Here is a 15764-nt window from a genome sequence, read left to right on the forward strand (position 1 = left end):
AATGTAATGTACATGGAATCATACAATATGCAGCCTTTGGGGTCTGACTTTTTCACCTAGCAAAAAGTACCTTTTAAATCTCCCAAGTCCATTACTCTTTATTGCTAAGTGTCATTCCATTGTATGGATGTACCATAGTATGCCCATTCACCTAAGAGAGGACATCTGAATTGCCAGTTTTTAGCACTTATAAAGAAAGCTGTTATAAACATTCATGTGCCGATGGTTTAACTTTATAGGAAGCCCTTAAAGGATTTTCCAAAATGGCTGTGCCATTTTGCATTCCTACCAGCAGTGAATGAGAATTTCTGTTCCTCTGTATCCTCCCCAGGATTTGCTATTGTCTTTTTTTTTTTTTTTTTTAATTTTAGCAATTCTAATAGGTATGTACTGGTATCTCAGGGTGGTCAATTTACATTTCCCTAAAGGCTAATGATGTTGAGCATCTTTTCATATGCTTATTTGCCATCGGTGTGTCTTTGAAGTGTTTGTCAGATTTTTTGGTGGATGTGTTTGTCTTATTCTTGACTTTTAAGAGTTCTTTATATATCCTGGGTACAAATTCTTTATTAGATTTGTTATTTGCCAGTATTTTCTCCTGCTCTGTGGCTTATTTGTTTTTCATTTTCTTCACTGTCTTTGACAGAACAAAAGTTTTAAATTTTCACAAAGTCCAGTTTTTTTTTTCTTTTATGGATTGTGTCTTTGGTTTCCTACCCTAAAAACTCATTGGCAACCCCAAGGTCATGCAGATTTTCTTGCCATTTTTTAAAAAAGTTTTAAATGTTTTATTTATTTTTGAGAGAGAGCGAGAGCTAGTGAAAGAGCATGGGGAAGGGGCAGAGAGAGGGGGATACATAGAATCTGAAGCAGACTCCAGGCTCTGAGCTGTCAGCACAGAGCCGGACGCAGGACTTGAACTCACGAACCGCAAGATCATGGCCTGAGCCAAAGTCAGAAGCTTTACCAACTGAGCCACCCAGGCGCCCCTCACCATTTTTAAGAGAAGTATTATTTAAAGAAAAATTGTATAGTTTTGCATTTTACATGTAGGTTTGTGAGCTGTTCTGAATAAATTTTTGTATAAGGTATGATATTATGGACATCCAGTTGTGCCAGCACTGATTTTGAAAGGCTATCCTTTCTCCATTAAATTGCCTTTGTACTTCTGTCAAAAGCCAGTTTATATTTGTGCGGGTCTATTTCTGGGCTGTGTTCTGTTCCATTCATCTATGTGTCTCTTCTTTTGCCAATATTGCATTGTCTTGATTACAGTGGCATTATAATAAGTCTTGAAATTGGATAGTGTAAGCCTTCCAACTTTCTACTTGGTTGTTTTTAATCTCCAGGTAGTCTATTTTTTTTTTAATTTATTTATTTTTTTTTTATTTTGAGAGAGCACAAGCACAGGAGGGGCAGAGAGAGAGGGAGAGAGAGAGAATCTCAAGCAGGCTTCACGCTTTCAGCACGGAGCCCAATGTGGGGCTCGATGCCATAAACCATGAGATCATGACCTGAACTGAAATCAAGAGTCAGGTGCTTAAGTGACTGAGCCACCCAGGCACCCCATCTGTGTAAGTCTGTTTTATAGATGTATCATAATTAATGAGGTTTCTACTGAAGGACATTTAAAGGGTTGTTTTTTGCTATAATAAATGATGCTGAGATGAACATCTTTACACATACATCTTTTTGGACTGTGTGATTCCTTTTTCAGGATAAATTCCTAGAATGGAAATACTGGGTAAGATGTAAACATTACCTCTTTTTTTCCTCCCAATTTTCTGAGGTTATTAGAGGTTATATTATTTTTCTCATTGAGGGAAAATTCATATGACGTCAGCCATTTTAAATTGTTTTTTGTTTTTTAAAGTTCATTTATTTTGCGGGAGAGAGCACACACATGGGAGAGGGGCAGAGAGAGTGGGAGAAAGAGAATCTCAAGTAGGCTCTGCTCTGTCAGTGCAGAGCCGGATGTGGGGCTCGATCTCATGAACCGTGAAATCATGACCTGGGCCAAAATCAAGAGTCAGACGTTTAAACATCTGAACCACACAGGTGCCCAGCATCAGCCATTTTAAAGTGAATGATTCTGGGGCATCTGGCTGGCTCAGTCAGTAGAGCATGTGACTCTTGATCTCGGGGTTGTGAGTTTGAGCCCCATGTTGGGTGTATAGATTACTTAAAAAATCAAATCTTTAAAGTGAATGATTCAGTGTCATTTGGTATATTCACAGTGGTGTACAACCATACCCTCTGTCTAGTTCCAAAATATTTCCACCACCCCAAAAGAAAACCCCATACCCATTAAGCAGTTACTTGCCCATTTTCCCTTCCCTCCCAGCTCCTGGCAAATACTTGTCTGCTTTCTGTCCCTATAGATTTTACCTATTCCGGATATTTCATATAAATGCAGTCATATAATCTGTTAGCATGTATTGGTAATTTGTTCCTTTTTATGGTTGAATAATTTTCCTTTGTATGTATAGATCACAATTTGTCCCATCTATTGATGGGCATTAGTACCTTAGGCTATTATGAATAGTGCTACTGTGAACTTGTATGTATATGTACATGTATTTGTTTGATTATCTGTTCTTAGTTATTTTTGGGTAATACCTAGGAGTAGAATTGCTGGGTCATGGTAATTCTATGTCTACCTTTTTGAGGAATTGCCAAACTGTTTTTACACAATGGCTATATTATTTTACATTCCCACCAGCAATGTGTAAGGGTATCAATTTCTCTACCTTGTCTCCAATACTTGTTATTTTTCCTTTTAAAAAATTATTTTTAACTTTTATTATTTTTTTTAGGTTTGTTTATTTTGAGACAGAGAGGGCACAAGCTGGGGAGAGGCAGAGAGAGAGAATCCTAAGCAGGCTTTGCACTCCATGCTGAGCTCAACATGGGGCTTAGTCTCATGACGGTGAAATCATGACCTAGCCAAAATCAGGAGTTGGACGCTCAAACGATTGAGCCATCCAGGCGCCCTTTTCCTTTTTAATAAAATTTTCCTTAAAAAAAAAAAATTCTAGCATCCTAGTGGGTGTGAAAGTGGTATCACTTTACAGTTTTGATTTACATTTTCTTAGTGGCCATTTGTGTAATATCTTCTTTGGAAAAGATATCTATTTAGGTCTTGTGTTCATTTTTTTTTTTTTTTTTTAATGTTTATTTTTGAGATGAGAGAGAGTATGAGTGGGGGAGAGGCAGAGAGAGAGGGAGACACAGAATCCCAAGCAGGCTCTAGGCTCTGAGCTGTCAGCACAGAGCCGGATGTGGGGCTTGAACCCACGAACCGTGAGATCGTGACCTGAGCTGAAGTAGGACACTCAGCTGACTGAGCCACCCAGGCGCCTCTTGTGTTCATTTTTAAATTGGGTTGGTTGTCTTTTTGTTGCTGGTTGGCACACATTACATTTTGATACATATTGCCAGACTTTTGGTTTGAAGAAAGTTTGTATCAGTGGTATGTCTATTTTTGTTCACCCTTGCAATTCTGTGTATTACCTATCTTTTCATTATTATAGTTTGGTAAACAAATGAATTTCATTTTGATTTCATTTCTTTGTTTAATTGTCTTTTCAAGGGTGCATTGGTCATTTGTGTATTGCTTGTTTTAATTCCTTGCTCATACCTGTTATGCCCACTTCTATATAATGGTTTTCATTTTTGTGTTTATTGGTTTTTAAGAGTTTTTTGTGTATTGTAAGTTTGAATCCTTTATGCAGTCTCATGTATTGGAAGTATTTTTTTCAGTTGGTAATTTGTCTTTTGACTTGTGTGATTTTTTGGGGTCATAATAAATGTTTTAGGTTTGTATGTTCTCATACTTTTTGTGAGTACATGTTGGTTTTAACATTCTTTTAGAAAGAGAATATTATAGGGGCACCCGGCTAGCCCAGTCAGTAGAACATGGACTCTTGCTCTCTGGGTCATGAGTTCAAGTCCCACGTTGCACATAGAGCCTACTTTATTATTTTTTCTTAAAGATTTAAAAACTTTTAAAAATGTTTATTTATTTTTGAGAGAGAGAGAGAGAGAGAAAGAGAGAGAGAGGCAGAGCGTGAGCCAGGGAGGGGCAGAGAGAGAGAGAGAGAGACAGAGAGAGAGAGAGAGACAGAGAGACACGGAATCTGAAGCAGGCTCCAGACTCTGAGCTGTCAGCACAGAGCCCAGTACGGGGCTCCAACTCATGAACAGTGAGACCATGACCTGAGCTGAAGTCAGACACTTAACTGATTGAGCCATCCAGGTGCCCCGAGTCTACTTTAAAAAAAAAATGAGAATGTTATAATAGATTTATAATGTATTGAACTGTTGGAACTTACAGATGTGAACAAAAAGTATTGTTGATGCTCTGGTGTAAATGAAGGTATACTCAGGCCTCCTTGCCTTCAGCATGCCTGTTGCTCTTTCCTTGCAGTCCCCTACATACATAATTACAGATGGAATACGGGATTCTGTGTTGTCCAGGTGGGTACTTTTGGTTAGCTACCCCACTACCCAGTTTCCTTACTTTCCTTTTTTTTTGGTTTACATCTTGCTAGTGCCTAGCATCATAACTTGTAACGGTGGTTCTCACTCCCAGGTGCACAGTGTAATCACCTGGGTAGCATTAAAAAACATTGATGCTCAGGCTTATAGTATTCAGAAAGTGTGTATTGATTAGAATTAGATTTAGATGATTTGCCTAATAGGCAAATGTTTCCTAATTTATAGTCTGTCTTTACTCTGAGGTCTTCATTTAGCGTATTTAGCCTAGCAGGCAGTTTTATTTACTGAGAAAACTGGGTTTTAGTCTCAGCTTTGCCACTAACTCGCTGTACTTATAACCTGGGACAAGATACTGCCCTCTCTGGGCTTTAGTTTCCTCTTTGGCTATATTAGTGAGGGGGGACTGATTAGATCAGATCAGGAGTGGGCAGACTTTTTCTGTTAAGGTCCAGTTAGTAAATATTTTAGGCTTTGTGGGTCATACGGTGTCTGTCAGTGTCTATTTTATTTATTTTTTATTTGTTTTGAGAGAAAGAGTGGGCATGCTTGTGTGTGAGAGGGGCAGAGAGAGAGAGAGAGAGAGAGAGAGAGGGAGGGAGGGAGGGAGAGAATCCCAAGCAGGCTTCACACTGTCAGCACAGACCCTGAAGCCAGGCTTGATCCCCATGAATCCCAAGATCATGACCTGAGCTGAAATAGAGTTGGACACTTAACCAGCTGAGCCACACAGGCTCCCCTGTCTGTCATGGTGTCTAAAGCTCCTTTTAGCTCTGGTATTTTGTGGTTCGCTTCTTTCAAACCCTAGCCAGGGGTCTCACCTCGAAACACCAAGAAAAATCTTGTTTAATCACCACCAATTAAATATAGATAATACCAAGCACTTCTATAGTGCTTATTACCATTTGCCTGCCATTATTCTAAATATTTCATCTATATTAACTCTAATCTCCAGAATAACATAGTGAGGAGTGTAGGTACTATTATTATTATTATTATTCCCATTTTATAGATTAGGATACTTGAGGCAAGGAAAACTAAGATACTTAAATAACCTGCGAAATGAAGTTGGGTAGTGGAGTCAGAATTTGAACCCGTGCTTCTGGCTCCGTCATACACTGTTGGCTTTCCCTAACTTAGATACAGACCTCCAAATAATATATGCTCTATCTCAGGTATCTTAAAATAAAATCTCACTGAAACTATCAAAAGCGGGCCAATCTGGAGGCTGTAAAATTGGCCACAAGAAGAGCTTTATTATTGATTTTATCTTCTCAAAAGAGCCCTTTTGTTTCTGTCCCAGCATTATGGTCACATGGCATCGTCTTTGTTTATATTTTCAGCTTTCTATCATATTTACTCTTCAAAACCTTGAAGGGGTTCAGTGTATGGAAACTGTCTTCTCAGTTTCTGGAATTTAATTTCACCTTAGTAGGAATTCATTACTTCAATCAAGCAAACAGACTAGAGTCAAATGGGAATAAAAACTCTTCACGAGAGGCAGCAGAAACAGCTTGTGTTATGGGCAGAGCATCTAGGCTTTAGTCGTGTCTCTATTGCCAGCCAATTATATATGCAGAGGAGCTCCCTGAGCCTCTGTATTCTCAAGTATAAAATTTCAGGTGATCGGACCGGGTAGATGATCTCGGAATTTCCTTACATCCATGCTTTGCCAGGGCTTGCAGGTGGACGTCTAAGCAGCCACTGCAGAGGCTCTCCGTTGCGGAGTTTCTCATACTTCAACTTTAAAGTATGTTAAAAGTATGTTAACTTTTTTTTTTTTTACGTTTATTTATTTTTGAGACAGAGAGAGACAAAGCATGAACGGGGGAGGGTCAGAGAGAGGGAGACACAGAATCTGAAACAGGCTCCAGGCTCTGAGCTGTCAGCACAGAGCCTGACGCAGGGCTCGAACTCACGGACCGCGAGATCGTGACCTGAGCCGAAGTCGGCTGCTTAACTGACTGAGCCACCCAGGCGCCCCAAAAGTATCTTAACTTTAAAGTATGCCAGTTTTGCATTCTCTGCCCTGATCTGTCTGCATTTATTTATCTATTTACTTAAACATTTATTTATTTATTGAGAGGGATGAGTGGGGAAGGGCAGAGAGAGAGAGAGAGAGAGAGAATATCCCAAGCAGGCTGTCTGCATTTATTTATCTATTTACTTAAACATTTATTTATTTATTGAGAGGGACGAGTGGGGAAGGGCAGAGAGAGAGAGAGAGAGAGAGAGAGAGAGAGAGAGAATCCCAAGCAGGCTCCGCACTGTCAGCACGGAGTCCGATGTGGGGCTTGAAGTCACGAACCACGAGATCATGACCTGAGGCAAAGAAATCAAGACTCGGATGCTCAATCTACTGAGCCACCCAGGTGCCCCTGTCTGCATTTATTTAGATGTAAAAATTCATGTTTTACGTTCTTTTTACCAATTAGGAAGATCTGGTGCTTAAGAAGAATGCATAGTGTACTTATTATGTATGCACCTCTCAGTTTGAGAAGCATGGCCTTGTATTATGATTGTAGTTCCTTTTCCCTTAAATAGAGATAGCCATTGGAGGACCAAAAGTCTCTATCTGCACTACAAATTCCAAACCACTCCTCTCACTAGACTGAACACATCAGGTACAGGTTCTCCCACTTTCTGAGCGTCTTAATCTGTCTGATTTAGTCAGCATGTCTGCAGTTGAACTTCTGCCAAGCAAAGCTAAAAGGAGTAGTTGCCTGCCATGTTCCTGCAGCTAATTCATTCTTTCTTAATAAAGTGTACATTTTTTAAGAAGTTATCCTTTTATTAAGAAAGAAAAGTTAAATAGGGTGCCTGGGTGGCTCAGTCGGTGGTTAAGTGTCTGACTTTTGATTTCAGCTCAGGTCTTGATCTCAGGGTTGTGAGTTCAAGCCCTACATTGGGCTCCGTGCTGGGTGTGAAGCCTACTAAGAAAGAGAGGAAGAGAGAGGGAGGGAGGGAGAGGGAGGGAGGGAAGGAAGTTAGGCAAGAGATTTGACCTTTTCTCTACTTTTCCACATCTCTTCATTTGAATAATCAAATTCAAAATCTTTAAAAAAAATTTTTTTTTTAATGTTTTCTTTATTTTTGAGACAGAAAGAGACAGAGCATGAGCAGGGGAGGGGCAGAGAGAGAGCGAGACACAGAATCTGAAGCAGGCTCCAGGCTCTGAGCGGTCAGCACAGAGCCCAACGCGGGGCTCGAACTCACGAACCGCGAGATCATGACCTAAGCCGAAGTCGGATGCTCAACCGACTGAACCACCCAGGTGCCCCAAATTCAAATTCTTTTAATCAAAAAGGAAAATCAACTTTTGGTGATAGAGCCAGGAAAGCGATTGAAGGATTTCAGGATCTAATTTGGATTGGGAAGGAAATGAAGTTAAAAGGGGGAAGATAACTTATGAGGAAGAAACCAAACAAGGAGGGCAGCTTTTCATTTTGCTTATAAACAGCTATGTTGGGGCATCATAGCCAACCTGAACTCAGACAGAGCTCCACAATCTGCCCAGTGTCCAGGATCTTGCTGATTAACACACTTATTAGGGCCACCCTAGAGCATAAAAACCCTAAAGGGTTGGAGCCAAGTTGCCTGGATTTTAAGTCCTAGCCCCACTACTTACTAGCTATGCAACCTCTCTGTGCTTCAGATTTTTTTTCTTATGTTTATTATTTATTTTGAGAGAGACAAAGATAACACAAGGGTGGGAGGGGCAGAGAGAGACGGAGAGAGAGAATCCCAGGCAGACTCCACGCTGTCAGTACAGAGCCTGATGAGGGGCTCAAACCCATGAAACCGTGATATCCTGACCTAAACCAAAACTACCCAGGGATTTTGGGGAGTTTCTCCATGGTGAAATTTCTTTGGACCAGGGTTTCTCAACTTCAGGACTGTTGACATTTTGGGTTGGGATAATTTTTTGCTGTGTGAGCTCATATTTCCTTGTAGTATCCAGTTAAATACCTAGAACATTAAATGTTTGCTGGTTATGATATTTAAAGAAGATGGTACAGTCACACTTTAATGTCTCTTAGAAACTTTAAATCACGTATGTCTTTATAGTACAGTTACTTGTATCTCTGTTTCTGCTAGCCTGGACTCCTTGAGGACAGGGACCCTTTCTTAATCTTCTTTGCATGCCTAACATCTTGCAGATTACCTGGCACATAATAGACTCAGTAAATGTTTGCAGAGATAAGTCAGTTATGTTGATAATTGGCTAAGTAGGTTAAACCTGGGATTTTTCAGAATATTTCAGCTATCAGACCTCACAAAGAGGCCAGAGCCTCCTTAGTATTGACAGAATCTGATTTGTGCAGAGAGAAGCATTTTATCCAGTCATTTCTGTGTACACAGATCACAGGTGTCTTCTGGGAGAGTAGGAGATGGAACGGAGTGGCATACTGCCTTTAAAAGATAACACAAACCCTTTAAGCTCTTCTTAGCACCCAGGGCTGCCTGTTCTATAGGCAAAGTCACACTGAAACTGTAATTGAAGCTGGAAAATAGGTGAAATGTAAAGCAATCAGCTACAAACCTAACTTACCCTGGTGGAATGTTGTTTTGTGGGCAGGTAATAAAATAAGCCCAGTTGGGGCATTTGCAATATAAATATCTGTATGGACCAAATGTGACGTTTACAAAAATTGATTGGTTTCTAAATTTGTTTAGATATTTATCCTTAGTGCCAATGTGTAAAATGTTGCTGTGTTTTTGCTTTTTGGCTGGGTGGTATGATTTTAATTGATAAGCAATGTATGCCCTAAAATGCATCATTCATGGGGCACCTGGCTGGCTCAGTTGGTGGAGCATGTGACTCTTTATCTCAGGATTATGCGTTCAAGCCCCCTGTTGTGTGTAGAGATTACTTAAAAGTAAAATCTTAAATGCATAATTCGTAAGTGTACAAAAAGTGAAAATACCTGTGTAGGGGTGCTTGGGTGGCTCAGTCAGTTAAGCGTCGACTCTTGGTTTCAGCTCAGGTCACGATCTCACAGTTGGTGAGTTTGCTGCCTTGCTCCCTGTTGCCCCAGCTTGCTCTCTCTTTCTCTCTCTCTCTCTCAAAAAAATGAAACATAAAAAAATTTAAAAAGTGAAAATACCTGTGTAACCACAACTCAGTTCAAGAAATAGAACGTTACCAGTCCTCTCAATAGTTTTGAAAATTGTGATTTGATCCAGCAATTCCACTTCTGGGTGTATATTTAAAAGAATTGAAAAATTCAGCAAATGTTTGAAAATTTCATTTCATTGCAGATATTCACTGTTTTCTCATTGTGCTGAAAATCTGTCATCCAAGTCTTTCGTTGTTATTGTGGTAAAATATACATGACATAAAATGTACCATTTTACCATGCATTAAGCACATTCACATTGTTCTGCAACCTTCACCCTCTATCTCCAGATCTTTTTCATCTTCCCAACTGAAATTCTGTACCCATTTTTTTTAAGTAAAAAATTTTTTTAAAAAACATTTATTTATTTTTGAGAGACAGAGAGAGAGAGAGAGAGAGAGAGAGAGAATGAGTGGGGGAGGGACAGAGAGAGAGAGAGAGAGAGACAGAATTGGAAGCAAGCTCCAGGCTCTGAGCTGTCAGCACAGAGCCCAGTGCAAGGCTCGAACCCGTGAACCCTGAGACACTCAACTGACTGAGCCACCCAGGCGCCCCTGTACCCGTTTTATATGGACTCTTCATTGTTCTCTGCCCCAGCACCTGGCAACCACCATTCTACTTTTTGCCTCTGAATTTTTACTAGTTTAGTTACATCATGTAAGTAGAATCATACAATATTTGGCTTTTTGTTACTGAGTTATTTTACTTATCATAATATCTTTAAGGTTCATCCATGTTATAGTATGTGTCAGAATTTCCTTCCCTTTTAGGGCTGAATAATAATGGAATAACACATTTTATTTATCCATTCATTCATGGTGGACTGTTGGGTTGCTTCTACCTTTTGGCCTCAGTGATTGATGCTGCTATTATAGACATGGGTGTATAAATACCTGTTCAGCTCCCTGCTTTCAGTTCTTTGGGGTACATACCTAGAAGTGGAGTTGCTAGATAATATGGTAATTCTATTTTTTTATGTGTTGTTTTTAAGATTTTATTTTTTAGTAATCTACACTCACTGTGGGGCTTGAACTCACAACCTTGAGATCAAGTGTCACATGCTCTACAGACTGAGTCAGCCAGTGTCCCTCTATTTTTTATGTTTTGGTGAATCACCGTACTGTTTTCCATCCACAGCTATGTCATTTTACATCCCCACCAACAGTACACAGGGGTTCTAATATCTCTACATCTTCACCAACATTTGTTATTTTTTGTTTTTTGATAATAGCTATCTCTGTGTATGAAGTGCATCCAGATTTTTTTATAGGAACTTTTTGTTAGGGAAGTTTTCCAACATATAAAAAAAATAGAATGAGTACCAGTTGAACTTCTGTGTGTCTGTCACCTAGCTTCAGTAAGTTAGGAACACTTGGCCAATCTTGTTTCATTTAGTCTATCCCTCTTCCACCATTATTGGAATGTAGATCCCAGTTGTCATATACTTTCTTTTTTTTGTCCTATGGTTAAAAACAGAAAATAAAGATAAAATTTTAATGTTATGAATGTTACTGCAAATTTTACTTGCATCATTGTTCTCCCTTTCATTTCGTGATCATAATTCTTTTCTAAAGTAATCTCTACCCAATGTGGGGCTCGAACTCACGACCCCGAGATCAAGAATCAGATGCTCTAATGACTGAGCCAGCCAGGCACCCCAGTGATCGTAATTCTTGTGTCATTATTAACAAATGTCTTTTCAGCGTCATTTTTGCTCTCATGCAGTGCAGCTATAGATGTACTTTACATATGCCCTTCATCTACCCTTGCCTTCTTGCTTATTAAAAATTTATTCAGGGGTAAAATGAAAAAAATACACAGTAGCTGTGATCACAAGTTGCACAGTCATTTGTAAGCTCAACTTTAACAGCACATCGCTAACTGTCAAAAGAAGTCATATTAGAATGGAAGAGTGAAGCAACATCATTATTGATATAACCTTGGATCAGCTCTCATTTCTTTAAAAAATATATATACTTCCATTCATAAGTACTTCAGTATACTGTATACCTCAAAGTTAAAGACTCCTTTTTTTTTTTTAAGTTTATTTATTTTTTTTTGAGAGAGGGAGTAAGCTGGGGAGGGGCTGAGAGACAGGAGAGATAGAGAATCCCAAACCGGCTCTGTTCTTTCCTGATGTGGGCTCAAACCCACAAACTGCGAGATTATGATTTGAGCCAAAACTGAGAGTCGGACACTTAACCAACTGAGCCACCCAGGCGCCCCAGTGACTCCTTTTTTATTTTCTCCTTTTTAACAAAACAAAACAAAGCAAAACAAAACACAAAACCATAAAGCCATATGATACCTAAACATTAACAATCCTTTTATTATCAGATACCTGTTTAGTACCACCCATATCTTTATGCCCAGTTTCTTTTAGTCTGATGGTATGGGAAACAAAAGTTGACAAATCACTCAAAGATGACAATTCACATTGGTAACCAAGATGTAGTACTTTTGTATGAATTACAGTTTTTAGTTTGTTAACTCTGTGAGCAAGAAGTCTTTCCTTAAACCATGAGTACTTCTTTCTGATATTTGTTGGCATTTGCATATACCATAAATAGTGTAGTAGTCTACTTCCTTTAAAATAAGGTGAGCCTCATTCTGGGGTTACCTTCTGTTTGATTTATGTTGATGTGTTTATTTGTTTAAGCTTACTATTTTAAGGAGTTCTAGAAGATACCCTTAAAGACGAGACTCAAAATGACAATTTACCAGATATCTAGGTGGCTCAGTCAGTTGAGTGGCTGCCTCTTGATTTTGTCTCAGGTCACGATCCCAGGGTTGTGGGATTGAGCCCCATGTCAGGCTCTGCGCTGAGTGTGGAGCCTGCTTAAAGATTCTCTCTCCCTCTGCCCCTCTCCCCTCTTGTGCTCGGTTTCTCTTTAAAATTTAAAGAAAAGTGGGGGGGGGGGATGAAAATTTATCTACAAATTTATCTATATGTCGGATAGAACATGCTGGTAGGGATATTTACATTTTGGTTTTTTTGTAAGTTGGGGATGGTAATTTTGCATTTGCAGCGATAATTTCCTTAACATTAATCTCAATGTTAAAAACGAGAATCCACTTACAGGGTTCAGAAATCTTCCACTGGCAAAATCAAGTTGTTGCTGTTTGAGTTCTTTCACGTTGATTGGGTCATTTGGAATGCAACAGAGCCAGCTAAAGTTTGTGGGAAAAGAGGGAGAGGAACACGCAATTGTTAACTCCTTTTCTCCTGTAGTCTTCTTAATTTGTGCAGAAGACTGCGGTGTAGGGTATATCCTATAGCACTTTGTAACATCAGAAGGAAGTCTTGCTCAAGATACACAGAGAGAACACCCTGTGATCTAAGATTCCACCAGTATTCAGGTGTAAGAATGCAAGTTTGTTGTCGGGCACAGATTAAATGAGTTAAAGGCAGAGCTGATTCTTTCCTGGTGGCTCTTTATATGTCTTATGTGCACTATTTTACTAATTAACAATTTTATTTTACCTGAAGATAGCTTCTGTCCCTGTTGGGTAAAAAACCTCAGTAGCTACCAGCAAAGAGGCTTCAGAGAGATAAATAATAACACTAAATTTATTTCCCATTATCCTTCTGTTGTGATAGTAGTTGTTGTAATACAGGTAGTAATATAATAACCCTTCATAGCATCTGCAAAGTTAGGCAAAAACTAAGTGCTTTGCATGTATTAACTCACTTAATCCATGCAACAACCCCACGAGATAGACATTATTATCCTCATTTTACTGATGAGGGATTGAGGCACAGAGAAGTTAGTAACTGACTACTCCACTGGTACAAATAGCTGGTAAGTGGCAGAGCTAGGAATTGATCTGAGGCAGCCTGGCGCCAGCGTCCTTCCTCCTAACCATTATACTGTGCTGTACTTAATCGACACCCATGTAAGTAAAGGGAAATGTGAGATAAAAAATGCTTTTAACATCTTTGTGGGCTCTATGGAACTTATTATTTGTTCATTCAATGCTCCCTGTAGAATCAGTGATTACAGAGAGAACATTTAATCTCAAAGCATTCATCCCTATTTTCAAACTAGTATTTTCAGATCTGCACTCCGAGACCTTGCATTTAGAAAAAGTACATTTGAACTTTTTAGTTGAATTGGCAGATCAAGAGCTTACAGACAGGATATTGCCTTTGAGTATTTAGACTGTATATGCTGGCCCCCTGAAGCAGTAATTTGGTTAGATCACAATGTTTCCACTAGAGTGTAGCAGTATTAGGGGTTCTGACTTCAAAGTGTGTATGTGTGTGTTTTATATGTATCTTTGTAAATAGGCCACTTCTTCACAAATGGAGCCAATGCTATACAAATCCTAGAAATGTTTCAGAGCATTTTAATCCAAGAAATATCTAAGCATTTGAAGTAGAACTATGAGCAATGCAAAATGTTACCTTTCTGGAGACTTATGATAAGTAAAATAAATAAAACAACCTGCCCATTTTTAAATGCTTAAAGTTCAGGCCTAAAGAACTTCCAGTTAATCTTGCAGAATTAGTTCTCACTTGAGCACTGATTTACATACACTTTTTATCTTTAAGTTTAAACTAATTGCCACTATTTGATAAGAAAGCCAGTGTTTTGTTTTCTCCCGCTACCTTTGTCCTGGGTTTCTTGGGTGGGTCCCCTATGCCCTGAACACAAATGCTTAGAGCACATCTATTCCGGTGCTTTGCATCAGTCACGTGTTTGGCTGGAGGGAGGTACGGATCACCATTCCTACCTCAAATGTGCCTTTTATGGAAGCAGGTGACTATCTCATGCTAATTTTCTTTCCCCTAGGTTTATGAAGGCTTAGACATCATCACCAACAAGGTTTCTGCCCAAGAGCAGAGAATGTGCCAGCACCACATGATCAGCTTTGTGGATCCTCTTGTGACAAATTACACAGTTGTGGACTTCAGGAACAAGGCAACTGCTCTGATATCCTTAGGAAAGACAGCAGCTAGGCTTGTGGGTGCAAGGCAGCCCAAGCCAGAAAGTTTTCTTTTCAGTGACAGTTTCTTCTAAACAGGGGCACCCAAGACCTAACAACCCATAGGTAGCATCCCCATCTGAACTATATGGATTGAAAGATACAATGCCCTTGCTACTCAGAACCTTGTCTTCAGACTGCAGCATTTAGCATCCCTTGGGCACTTATTAGAAATGCTGAATTTGGTCCTCACTCCAGACCTGTTGAATCAGAATCTGCATTTAACGAGAATCCCAGGTGATTCATAGGCATGTTAAAATTTGAGAAGCTGTTTTAGTGGCAAGAACACTGATTTAGGAACCAGAAAATCTGTGTTCTAGTCCCAGAACTACCTCTTTGGACCAAGTGGATTTTATTGGGTAGAGAGCATTTACCCCACGGAGCTTCAGTTTCCCACCCTTTAAATGAGGTTACAAAATCAGTTTATAAATATAATGGAGTTACAGTTAGAATTTAATAGGGATTGTTGGGTGAGGGAGGACTGCAAAACACCAATAATTTTTTTTTTTCTAATTTTTCTAATTTTTTTTTTTCTGTGATCAGTGATCTTTTACTTTTTTAATTTTAATTCCAATATAGTTAACATATAGTGTTACATTAGTTTTAACGCCAATAAATTTTTGAAAAGACTAGTATAAGGGAACTGCCCTTGTATTTTAACTCTTTAGACTGCCTTTAATATTTGGACTGCCAGATGGGGCTCCTGGCAGGCTCAGCCGGTAGAGCATGAGACTCTTGATCTCGGGGATCACAAGTTCAATCAAGCCCTATGCTGGGCATAGAGATTACTTTAAAAAATATATTTGGACTGCTAGATATTAAAACATAATGAAAATTCATAATAATTATAATAGCATGGAACTTACACTAGACAGTCTTATGGCACAGAATAGAGAAAACGCAGAATACAAATTCAAATCAATGTCCATACTTAGCTTATGATCAAGGTGGCATTTTAGAACAGCGGAAAAATAAAGCAGCAGTTAATAATTATTCCCAGGACTTGGGGTGCCTAGGTGACCTAGTTGGTTAAGCGTCTGACTTTGGCTTAGGTCACGATCTCACAGTTCTTGAGTTGGAGCCCCGCATCCGGCTCTCTGCTGTTCAGATCCTCTGTCCCCCTCTCTCTCTGCCCTTCCCCTGCTTGTGCACATGTGT

General features: G+C 39.3%; 1 protein-coding gene across 7 annotated transcripts in view; it reads left to right on the forward strand.

Annotated features, from left to right (window-relative positions):
- TRIT1 (tRNA isopentenyltransferase 1) overlaps positions 1-15764 on the forward strand; it is a 43068-nt gene that overhangs the window by 11076 nt on the left and 16228 nt on the right. For 6 of the 7 annotated variants that reach the window (XR_013557634.1, XM_078452052.2, XM_078452051.1 and 3 more), the window contains exon 2: positions 14414-14554. The exons of the other annotated variant lie outside the window; for it this stretch is intronic. Coding sequence is in view for 5 of the 6 variants with exons in the window: in XM_078452052.2 (XP_078308178.1) it covers positions 14414-14554 (141 nt within the window). In the remaining variant the exon portion in view is untranslated. The remainder of the gene's footprint in view (positions 1-14413; positions 14555-15764) is intronic. 7 annotated transcript variants of the gene reach the window in all.

Source organism: Panthera onca, chromosome C1 (genome assembly GCF_046562875.1).
Source record: "Panthera onca isolate mPanOnc1 chromosome C1, mPanOnc1 haplotype 2, whole genome shotgun sequence".
NCBI lineage: Eukaryota > Metazoa > Chordata > Mammalia > Carnivora > Felidae > Panthera > Panthera onca.